Source organism: Brachyhypopomus gauderio, unplaced genomic scaffold (assembly GCF_052324685.1).
Source record: "Brachyhypopomus gauderio isolate BG-103 unplaced genomic scaffold, BGAUD_0.2 sc97, whole genome shotgun sequence".
Lineage (NCBI taxonomy): Eukaryota > Metazoa > Chordata > Actinopteri > Gymnotiformes > Hypopomidae > Brachyhypopomus > Brachyhypopomus gauderio.
Window position 1 is genome coordinate 163,908 of NW_027506918.1, and position 12,020 is coordinate 175,927.

The 12,020-nt window shown below is 43.0% G+C and overlaps 2 protein-coding genes across 2 annotated transcripts; both read right to left on the reverse strand.

Annotated features, from left to right (window-relative positions):
• On the reverse strand, positions 1 to 9,448 carry LOC143496624 (uncharacterized). The gene is made up of 12 exons (XM_076992805.1): positions 9,250 to 9,448; positions 7,802 to 8,065; positions 6,318 to 6,347; positions 5,400 to 5,432; positions 4,874 to 4,903; positions 4,026 to 4,058; positions 2,085 to 2,120; positions 1,915 to 1,994; positions 1,338 to 1,431; positions 1,017 to 1,139; positions 627 to 821; positions 1 to 314 (listed from the first exon to the last, which is right to left on the reverse strand). Exons 1-12 carry the CDS (start codon positions 9,281 to 9,283, stop codon positions 265 to 267), a joined length of 1,002 nt encoding a protein of 333 aa, XP_076848920.1. The 5' UTR covers positions 9,284 to 9,448; the 3' UTR covers positions 1 to 264.
• Positions 9,449 to 10,278: 830 nt separating this feature from the next.
• Positions 10,279 to 12,012, reverse strand: LOC143496583 (anaphase-promoting complex subunit 10). The gene is made up of 5 exons (XM_076992759.1): positions 11,842 to 12,012; positions 11,467 to 11,586; positions 11,267 to 11,357; positions 11,027 to 11,147; positions 10,279 to 10,926 (listed from the first exon to the last, which is right to left on the reverse strand). The coding sequence occupies exons 2-5, from the start codon at positions 11,579 to 11,581 to the stop codon at positions 10,696 to 10,698; spliced, it is 558 nt and encodes a 185-aa protein (XP_076848874.1). The 5' UTR covers positions 11,582 to 11,586; positions 11,842 to 12,012; the 3' UTR covers positions 10,279 to 10,695.
• Between the last annotated feature and the right edge of the window lie 8 nt (positions 12,013 to 12,020).

Below are 12,020 nucleotides of genomic sequence, written 5' to 3' on the forward strand. Positions count from 1 at the left end.
TGCATTAATCACGATCAATATTTATTTGATTCATTTCACTCTTATTTATAACACCATAACTGTTATTAAAAGTACAAAAAGAAACAAAGTAGAATTACAAATACTCCAAAAATTTAACCTGTACAACCTGTGTATATATGTTAGACTGATAAAACATGTTAGCCTCTTGGTAGAGAAAATGTCTAGAACAGCACAGATCTGTCCAGATAAACGGGAGGCATGTACGTGAATGTGTGAGCACGTTTGTGTGTACATATGTCTGTGTTACTGTGCCTCATCCAAATTAATTTCAGTGAAGACATCCATATCATTCCCTGTAACACACAAAAGACATACATGATGCATAACATTAAATACTGTCACAGTCTTAAAGATCGCAACTACACACATTTACATATTTGCATGCATGTTTGCCTAATTAACAGATATGTTTGCATACACAAATCAATATAAAAAACCTCACTTCAAACTGAATTTACGTGTATCACATGTATGTGTATCACATGCATAATATTCTAAAATATGCTTTATAAGCATATTCGCATTTTTAATGGCATAGTAGTGCTAGTGGTTCTAATGAACTATTCATGTGGCTGATGTAAAATAGGATGTTTAGTGATACAGACCAGCATTTGTGACGTTGTTGTTGTTTTCGTTTTGTTGTGATTCACTAGTGTCATCTGGAGCTGAAGATGCCAGTTCAGATTCTCTGCCAATCAGATCTAGGTCCAGATTAAACTCCACCTTCTTCATGGGTGGAGTCAGACTAGTGTCGGACAAGAAGCTGTCTTCTTCTAGAAGATTCAATGATGCAATTACATCTGTAGTGTAGAGAGGCAAATGATAGAAACACCCTTCAAGTTTCTGAAGGCATCACATGCCGTAAAGAAGTAAGCAGGAAAAGGTGTGTATTGATCTACTATCAGCACATTCTAATAAACTAATGATGTGTATCCAATCAAAAGAATTGATCGATTTTTAAAGATCACATCTCTGGATGGTATACGCGTCATCACCAGATGAGGAGGTTTGTTCAGTATCTCCATGTTTGGGATCCGTTTCCACTGCGTGCCCATTGGCTACTGGACTGCCTTCCTGGGGCTTTTCATCCTGAATGTAGTCTTGAACTGCCTCTGATTCTGAACAAGGAAGCAACATAAGGGGTTTTAATATCATTACACGTTTCATCCAACAGCGTTAATGTCAGCGATACAGAGGTGACCCAGTTACAGTCAGGCAGAGGGGATCAAACTAGTTGGTATTGTGGAATGGAGAACGTCCTTATTCATAAATCATGAATAAATAATATCATTATGGGTGGAACTGAGTTGTCTTGCCTTTGATGGATTGCTCAAAGGTGCCCCCCTGTTCCATGCTGCGCAGCGGAGTGTCATGGTCATTGGCATGATAGGTCAGGTCAAAGGAGTAGCTCTGCACACACACACACACACACACACACACACACACACACACACACACACACACACACACACACACACACACACACACACATCAGCCAGCATGTAGCAACACCGACATCCCAAGGGTTGTGACACCAGGCTAGCACAGGCGAAGCGTACTGTGTGAGAACACGCCTTGTGCCTTACTGCCTTTTAGGAAAGAAAAGGTCATTTAAACAGAACTGAAATTACAAAAAAAAGCGTTTTCAGCAAGCTTCCATTCCAGTAAGAACAACAGTGCCTATGGGGAAACTGCAGGCATTTAGGTGGTGGTCATTCTTTAGGTGATGATGCTTATGGCATTGATAGACCTATGTAGTCAAGAAAACAAAAGAGTTGCAAACTATCACATTTACAAAACTAGAGATAAATACATTTGAATAAATTCAGTATTCATGCGTATTCTATGATTCACTGCGTGCTGTGGCCTTTCGGTTGAGTGGCGTTTACTCACCCGTCCTTTCTTCCAAAGAATGTAGAGAATGATGACAAGAATGATGATGAAGATCAGGATGAGGATAAGAAAAACAATCCCTAAACAAACAGAAGTGTGTAAATGAGAACACTGGCAGTGTGGGTGAGTCTGCTGTGTGGACCAGCTGCTGGTGTGTAGAATCTTCTCACCTGTTGCTGTTGAACCCTTGTTGTCACGATCCACCACTGAAACACAAAAGAACAGTCACGGTAGTATAGACCAGTAAGGTGTACACCCCTACACTACAGTGTAGACCAGTAAAGTGTACACCCCTACACTACAGTGTAGACCAGTAAAGTGTACACCACTACGCTACAGTGTAGACCAGTAAAGTGTACACCCCTACACTACAGTGTAGACCAGTAAAGTGTACACCCCTACACTACAGTGTAGACCAGTAAGGTGTACACCCCTACACTACAGTGTAGACCAGTAAGGTGTACACCCCTACACTACAGTGTAGACCAGTAAGGTGTACACCCCTACACTACAGTGTAGACCAGTAAGGTGTACACCCCTACACTACAGTGTAGACCAGTAAAGTGTATACCCCTACACTACAGTGTAGACCAGTAAAGTGTACACCACTACGCTACAGTGTAGACCAGTAAGGTGTACACCCCTACACTACAGTGTAGACCAGTAAAGTGTACACCCCTACACTACAGTGTAGACCAGTAAAGTGTACACCACTACGCTACAGTGTAGACCAGTAAGGTGTACACCCCTACACTACAGTGTAGACCAGAAAAGTGTACACCCCTACACTACAGTGTAGACCAGTAAAGTGTACACCACTACACTACAGTGTAGACCAGTAAAGTGTACACCACTACGCTACAGTGTAGACCAGTAAAGTGTACACCCCTACGCTACACAGGGTACCCGCGGGTCCTTAAAAAGTCTTAAAATGTCTTAAATTTAGTTTTCCATATTCAAGGCCTAAAAATGTCTTAAAATGTCTGGAATGTTATGAGGGGAGGCATTAAATTATTATAAGTGTGTGTTGTTAAGTCAGTTGTTCTGGCGCAATGTGAACTTTGCCGAATCTAGCGCTAGGACCATGCAGAAAATAACCGCTCCAGGGTCCTAGTGCTAGATTCCGAGCGCTGGAGTATACGGCCTCAACAACGTCAACAATTTTCGTTCGCCAACCCCCCGGTTAACAATTCTCGTTCGCCACACTCCTACACTACAGTGTAGACCAGTAAAGTGTACACCACTACGCTACAGTGTAGACCAGTAAAGTGTACACCACTACGCTACAGTGTAGACCAGTAAAGTGTACACCCCTACACTACAGTGTAGACCAGTAAAGTGTACACCACTACGCTACAGTGTAGACCAGTAAAGTGTACACCCCTACACTACAGTGTAGACCAGTAAGGTGTACATTACGCTACAGTGTAGACCATTAAAGTGTACACCACTACGCTACAGTGTAGAGCAGTAAAGTGTACACCACTACGCTACAGTGTAGACCAATAAAGTGTACACCACTACACTAGTGTAGACCAATAAAGTGTACACCCTACACTACAGTGTAGATAAGTAAAGTGTGTACACCACTACACTAGTGTAGACCAGTAAAGTGTAAACCCATACACTACAATGTAGACCAGTAAATTGTACAGCATTACACTTCAGTGTAGATCAGTAAAGTGTAAACTATGCTTCAATGTAGACCAGTAGTTTTCACCACTACGCTACAGTGTAGACCAATAAAGTGTACACCACTACACTAGTGTAGACCAATAAAGTGTACACCCTACACTACAGTGTAGATAAGTAAAGTGTGTACACCACTACACTAGTGTAGACCAGTAAAGTGTAAACCCATACACTACAATGTAGACCAGTAAATTGTACAGCATTACACTTCAGTGTAGATCAGTAAAGTGTAAACTATGCTTCAATGTAGACCAGTAGTTTTCACCACTACACTACAGTATACTCCAGTACAGTATACTCCATTAAAGTGTACACGTCACTGTTATGTTTAGGGAAAAACAAAAGTGTGTAAATGAGATCACTGGTAGTGTGGGTAGTCTGCTGTGTGGACCAGCTGCTGGTGTGCAGAACCTTCTCACCTATTGCTGTTGAACCGTTTTTTTCATCCACAACTGAAACACAAAGGGACAGTCATGTTAGTGTAGACCAGTAAAGTGTAGACCACTACACTATAGTGTAGACCAGTAAAGTGTACATCACTACTCTACAGTGTAGACCAGTAAAGTGTACAACACTACACTACAGTATAAACCAGTAAAGTGTACAGCTCTACACTACAATGTAGACTGGTAAAGGGTGCAGCACTACGCTTCAGTGTAGACCAGTAAAGTGTAAACTATGCTTCAGTGTAGACCAGTAGTGTATAGCACTACACTACAGTGTAGACCAGTAAACTGTACAGCACTATGCTACAATGTAGACCAGTAAAGTGTACACCACTACGCTACAGTGTAGACCAGTAAATTGTACACCACTACGCTACAGTGTAGACCAGTAAAGTGTGCACCACTACACTACAGTGTAGACCAGTAAATTGTACACCACTACACTACAGTATAGACCAGTAAAGTGTGCACCACTACACTACAGTGTAGACCAGTAGAGGGTACAGCACTACACTTCAGTGTAGACCAGTAAAGTATAAACTGCTTCAGTGTAGAGCAGTAGTGTATAGCACTACAGTGCAGACCAGTAAAGTTCACAACTACACTACAGTATATTCCAGTAATGTGTTCACCACTACACTACAGTATATTCCAGTAAAGTGTTCACCACTACACTACAGTATAGACCAGAAAAGTGTAAACTTCACTGTTATGTTTAGGGAAGAAAATCCCCAAACAAACAGAAGTGTGTAAATGAGATCACTGGTAGTGTGGGTGAGTCTGCTGTGTGGACCAGCTGCTAGTGTGCAGAACCTTCTCACCTTTTGAATCTTTTTTTTCAGTAGTCACCTCTGAAACACAAAGGAACAGTCACATTAGTGTAGACCAGTACACCCCTACACTACAGTGTAGACCAGTAAAGTGTACACCCCTACACTACATAGACTAGTAAAGTGTGCACCCATACAGTGTAGACCAATAAAGTGTACACCACTACACTAGTGTAGACCAATAAAGTGTACACCCTACACTACAGTGTAGATAAGTAAAGTGTGTACACCACTACACTAGTGTAGACCAGTAAAGTGTAAACCCATACACTACAATGTAGACCAGTAAATTGTACAGCATTACACTTCAGTGTAGATCAGTAAAGTGTAAACTATGCTTCAATGTAGACCAATAGTTTTCACCACTACACTACAGTATACTCCAGTACAGTATACTCCATTAAAGTGTACACGTCACTGTTATGTTTAGGGAAAAACAAAAGTGTGTAAATGAGATCACTGGTAGTCTGGGTAGTCTGCTGTGTGGACCAGCTGCTGGTGTGCAGAACCTTCTCACCTATTGCTGTTGAACCGTTTTTTTCATCCACAACTGAAACACAAAGGGACAGTCATGTTAGTGTAGACCAGTAAAGTGTAGACCACTACACTATAGTGTAGACCAGTAAAGTGTACATCACTACTCTACAGTGTAGACCAGTAAAGTGTACAGCACTACGCTACAATGTAGACCAATAAAGTGTACACCAGTACGCTACAGTGTAGACCAGTAAAGTGTACAACACTACACTACAGTATAAACCAGTAAAGTGTACAGCTCTACACTACAATGTAGACTGGTAAAGGGTGCAGCACTACGCTTCAGTGTAGACCAGTAAAGTGTAAACTATGCTTCAGTGTAGACCAGTAGTGTATAGCACTACACTACAGTGTAGACCAGTAAACTGTACAGCACTATGCTACAATGTAGACCAGTAAAGTGTACACCACTACGCTACAGTGTAGACCAGTAAATTGTACACCACTACGCTACAGTGTAGACCAGTAAAGTGTGCACCACTACACTACAGTGTAGACCAGTAAATTGTACACCACTACACTACAGTATAGACCAGTAAAGTGTGCACCACTACACTACAGTGTAGACCAGTAGAGGGTACAGCACTACACTTCAGTGTAGACCAGTAAAGTATAAACTGCTTCAGTGTAGAGCAGTAGTGTATAGCACTACAGTGCAGACCAGTAAAGTTCACAACTACACTACAGTATATTCCAGTAATGTGTTCACCACTACACTACAGTATATTCCAGTAAAGTGTTCACCACTACACTACAGTATAGACCAGAAAAGTGTAAACTTCACTGTTATGTTTAGGGAAGAAAATCCCCAAACAAACAGAAGTGTGTAAATGAGATCACTGGTAGTGTGGGTGAGTCTGCTGTGTGGACCAGCTGCTAGTGTGCAGAACCTTCTCACCGTTTGAATCTTTTTTTTCAGTAGTCACCTCTGAAACACAAAGGAACAGTCACATTAGTGTAGACCAGTACACCCCTACACTACAGTGTAGACCAGTAAAGTGTACACCCCTACACTACATAGACTAGTAAAGTGTGCACCCATACAGTGTAGACCAGTAAAGTGTATACCACTACACTACAGTGTAGACCAGTAAAGTGTACACCCCTACACTACAGTGTTAACCCCTACACTTCAGTGTTGACCCTACCCTACAGTGTTGACCCCTAACTCAGCTGAGAGACCCCATCACACCATTTGTTTGTTTATTTAAAGTCCATTTTAAGATTTCTAGGTAAGCATCAGGGCCACTGAGAGTCTTCAGATTGTTACTGAAGTGAACTAGGATACCAACTAAAGTCATAGTCATGTGTGCTGCTGTGATCTACTGAATGTGAGGGGCCTGTTAATGTGCCTCTCTCTCCCCCTCTCTCTCTCTCTCTCTCTCTCTCTCTCTCTTTCACACACACACACACACACACACACACACACCCCACTCTGACAGCCCCAACAATGATCATTTTGAACAATGAACGTTGTAAATGTTTATCAGAGTCATTTACATACTGGTGAAGCAGAACAAAAAAAATAATTTGTAGATGATCATTGTTTCCCAAACATTTGACCTGAAAGTTTTCTACAGTCGTTCTGTAGCCCAGGAAGTGGTAGACATTGCAACCGCCTCTACCATCACACCACAACTGCACACCATCTACAGGACTGTACACGCTGGACCAATCGAATATGTTTCTTGTGCAGAAATAATAAAGAACTCAAAAAAGTCTAAAGTTAAAAACATGCAATTCAGCCACTCCACAGTAGTTTTCAGTGCTTTTGAATTAGAGGTAAAACCATAGAAACCGTTGTTCTGACATTCTGGTTAAAATGATGCATAATAGCTACTCTGGGAGTAACAGCTTGTGGTCAAAATGTGTTCATTTTCTTAAAGAATTTTAAGACATTTAATAAGATGTACCAGCCATGATGTAACCAGAGAAGGAAATCCCTAAATGTAAATTTAGCCTAGACGCTAGCCTGACAGGAATCTACCAATCTATTGCACACTCATCTTGCCAGTAAGAGTGGAATGGAGAACTTTGATCAACCCTATGTACAGAGGCCAGCTCGCTTTGTTGTTGTGTGTGAAAGCGTGTATTTGTTGGCATTCGTGCTGGCCAGCCCCTAAACACCTACACCAGAAACCGTAGGCAGGCACCAGACTGCAGCACACACCTCAGACACTGCAAACACACCCGTGCCCTACACCAACCCAGTAATTGGACAGTGAACTCAAATGGTAGCAAAAAAGAGCTGATCTAGGGTCAGTCTGTTATGAAAAGTTTCATAACCCAAACCGAAACATTCTGCTTCCTCCAGAGTGTTTGTATTAACTGCATTTATGTCTTACCCAGCACACATAAATAACGTTGCAGGTGCCATCCTACCTTTAGATGAAGTAGTGCTGGGAATGATCTCGTTAGGGGCTTCAGTGAAGCTGAAATCGTCGTCATCGCTGGACGTATTATTCTCAGGATCATTTGTCCCCTCGATGCTGGGTGTGATATCTTGGGTGGTGTCTGAACTGTTTGTGCTGGTCGTGAGGACAGTGGTGGAGATGTTGTCATGGGATGAGGTCAACGGTGTGGGGCTGGGGTGGGGTTGGGTGGTTTTCCCCTCACTCTTTACCACACACAAGCACAGCAGGGCCGCTGCAGGAGGAAGGGGGAGGAAGAGGAGCAGGACAAATACAATGAACACGGGCCCACTACAGCAGAACTGAACAAATACAATGAACACGGGCCCACAACAGCAGAACCGAACAAATACAATGAACACGGGCCCACAACAGCAGAACCGAACAAATACAATGAACACGGGCCCACTACAGCAGAACCGAACAAATACAATGAACACGGGCCCACTACAGCAGAACTGAACAAATACAATGAACACGGGCCCACTACAGCAGAACTGAACAAATACAATGAACACAGGCCCACAACAGCAGAACTGAACAAATACAATGAACACAGGCCCACTACAGCAGCGCAAAAGCACAGCAGAAGTGCTGGAACTTATTAATACTTTTAAAAGAGGAATTAAAGTAAACCACAAACCACCCTAACACACGTGCACATACACACATACACACACGTCCTATGAAACGTGAAGATCTCTGATAAATGGATACTGCCCACCTGGTCCTATGGGGCTTTGGGTGGGCCCGTCTGTGATGAACCTAAAGTAATGTCATCATTGCCAATGCAGGCAGGGGCTTTTTCACCTGCCTTTAGGGCTTATCACAGGCCTGCATGGCTCTTCTAGGCTACAGTGGTCTACATTAATCACACCTCTTTTTGCTATGCTATGATCTTCCATCGGTTTTTGAGATGTCACTAATGTGAAATCCCACCTCTCGTCTGGGGCACCATGTGCACATCTGTACTTTTTATTCGTAAAAAAGTTTATTAGACAGTAAAGTCCTTTCTGCACTTATGTAAACATAGTTTTTTATAAAGACATCAGGAGACTTCAGTGAACTGGATTTGATCTTATATCACAGTAAACAGTTATTTTTGTTATTGCATTAGGAGGTAGTTTATGACATCACTGAACTTGATAACTTGGTCATGGAAAATGAGAGCCAAATATACCAAGAGCCTATTTGATGAAATATATATATATATAATAATATATATTAATAATATATATATATATTAACATGCATATGAAGTAAATATTAATATTTGTGTGCTAAATTTGTGAAGTTTCTATAAGTGTACCAGTAAGGTTCCAAATCTGCCTAGTACACACACAAAAAGGCATGTGATGAATTTTTAACTAAAACTAACTTTTTTCATAACCAATACAAATAAACAAATGAATAACTTACCAAGAATATGTTTGTAAACACGGTATTTTGCCATGGATTTTGTGTGATAACTCTCAGTATGAGAAGTTTAAAAGTGTCGCGTTTACACCAAACCGCGTTTTTTCTCTCGCCTTTTGTAGAGCTAGTCTTCGAAACCGCCGGCCTGAACAGGATGCATGCACACTCCCTCACACGCGGTGTGCAGAACGCATTATGTCAGCTCACAGGAAGTCCAACACACACGAGGCAGGATGCAGAAAGAAACGTCTTCATTGACTGTCTCTAATGTTCTCCCAATATACTGCACACTGATGCACTGTACTTATAACGCAGAGCATACGTTTCATCCTTTCCTCCCTAGAACAGGTGCACTGCTCCTCTGAGGGCCTTGTTCATGTGCTTTTGTGCAGACAGACTGTCTTCAGGAACATGATACTGTGTGGAAGTCCTTGTGTTGCTGCATTCTAGCACAGGAGGGTTGATGTGGTGTACTGGGCTGATGGGAAGCAGATCCTCGTACCATATGGATGCTGGTATGTTTGTCTGTGCAGGACCGACATGGCTCCTGAGCCTGCATAGCTTTCAGAAGTTCAAAGCTTGTTCAGAACTTCAGAACCGAGTCAGGATGGGAAACTTCAGGATCACTGGATGACACATTAGTGAGAGGGTAGGAAACCAGACAGTCAGACAGACACTAGTTACAGCACGTCGGCTATGTCCAAGTTAAAACGCATCTCATCCTGGATATTGCCAAACCTTACAGGAATGTTATGGAGGCAATGGACATAGAGTCTCACCTATGTCCATTTACTGAAAGAGTTAAGGCACTAAAATACTGTTAATGAGTTCATGACTGCAGGCAAGGTTGATTTTGTGCTAGGGTTAGAGCGCCATCTTGAAGAGAGTGTCAGAACTGCAGCTCCAGTGGGCACGCACCTGTGGTCACATGACACGTGCCACGCTCCGCCTCCTTCGGCAGCCCCGCCCATCACAGCACTGGCAGCCACAGAACATTCCTGGACATTTGTTCTTCATTTGTTTATTTACTTCCAACAAAAGCAGTGTTTTAGTCACACGTGTACTTCAGGCTTTCAGATAATAAACAGTGGTACAGTATTTGGGTATGTTAACATCAAACCTTGTTCTCACCTAGAAACCTTATGTTAATAAAGAAAACTAATACCTCATTGAAGGACAATGTCATTTGTAATGTAAAAGAAACATTTATTGGCTGTACAATACTTCCAAAACATGTGCCACAAGACAAGGCATCAGAAAAGAATCCAAAACCAATTGAAACCGATCACTCAACTGCATTTCCACTTTGCTCTCTGAGAGGAATCACAAGCAGCTGTCCCAACATTACAGGGTGTGAGTGAGCAGCGTGTCCACACTGTCCATGGCCTCTGAGGTGAAGACGGCACGCTTGTGACCCAGCACCGTGCACCTCACACTTCTACTGACGGGTCACCTGATGGTGCGGTACATCATGAAGTCTGCCGTGGTGCATCGCGGGAACTTGCCGATGGAGCTCTCCTCCACAGGAGTGTAGACTTTAATCTGGCGCATGTGCGTGTCACGCCCGTTCTGGTGGTTGGCCAGCACGGCGATCTGGATCATGAAGGTCCTGATGGGGTTGTTCACCAGGTCCAGTAGGGGGATGTGGATCCAGCCACTGGGCTCCACCATCTCCAGCTGCTGCTCACAGCGCCACATACACACATAGTTCTCATCAAACCCTAATGATGATGATAATAATAATACGCAAATAATCAAGTTCAAATCTGAGGACTCTTACCCGGATCTCCATTAAGTTATGAAAGTTGTTCCCCACCCTCACCGAGATCTTGCTGGGAGTGTAGCTCTCGTCGGATTTATAATCCGCATAAATGCACAGCATCTTCACCGTGGTCTTCCTCCTGAGCAAACACCAAGACCAGTATTGGGAAAGTGTCTTACTGAAATGTATTATTGTATATCAAATACATATGAAGTAGTTTCTGCGATACACAGGTGTAAATAGATGTTTAATGGGTACCTGAACTGGATGTTGACCAGGTGAGGCTGAGATCCATCAGATTGCCAATACGTCTCCAGATTATCATCCCTCAGCTGATCAACTCCAAAACCTGGAGAGAGAGAGAGAGAGAGAGAGAGAGCAAGACTGTCTGAATGGTTAGGTGATAATAGTAACGTTAAATCATACATGAATAATAAAGAGCCATCATTCAGACCCACCAGGTTTGCACGACGACAGCGACCACACGGCTTGAGAGCCGATCTCGCGGACGGTGCCAGTGCGCTCCAGCTGCTTGGGGTCGGCGCCAGGGGGCGTCTTAGTGGCGGCCGCCATCCCTACTGCAGGAGAGGAGAGTGTGTTGGGTCTTCAGATTTACAGTAGTGCTGTGTGTTATGACAGGGGTTAAACACGGTCTGTCCCCTGCCAGACTAATATATATGTAAATAATATGAGCGTGAACCACCGTCTCTACACTTGTTAGTCCAGTAATGAACGTTAACGCCACAGACCCAAATCAGGCGCGTAGAAATATTAGAAATGGTCCAAAACTCATCACATTGACGGGAGGAACCATAACAAGGCGTCTCGGCTACCTCACACTGTGTCTTTATCTTCTCACCCGCGACACACGCTCGTTTGTTCCCACCAACATCTTATTCTTGATATTCACCGGAAGAACATTCACACACAACTTCAAAACCCTTTTTTTTTCCCGGCTGCGGGCGCGCACCGATGACGTCACCGCGAGGACCGTCCCGTCGCCTCTCGCGTG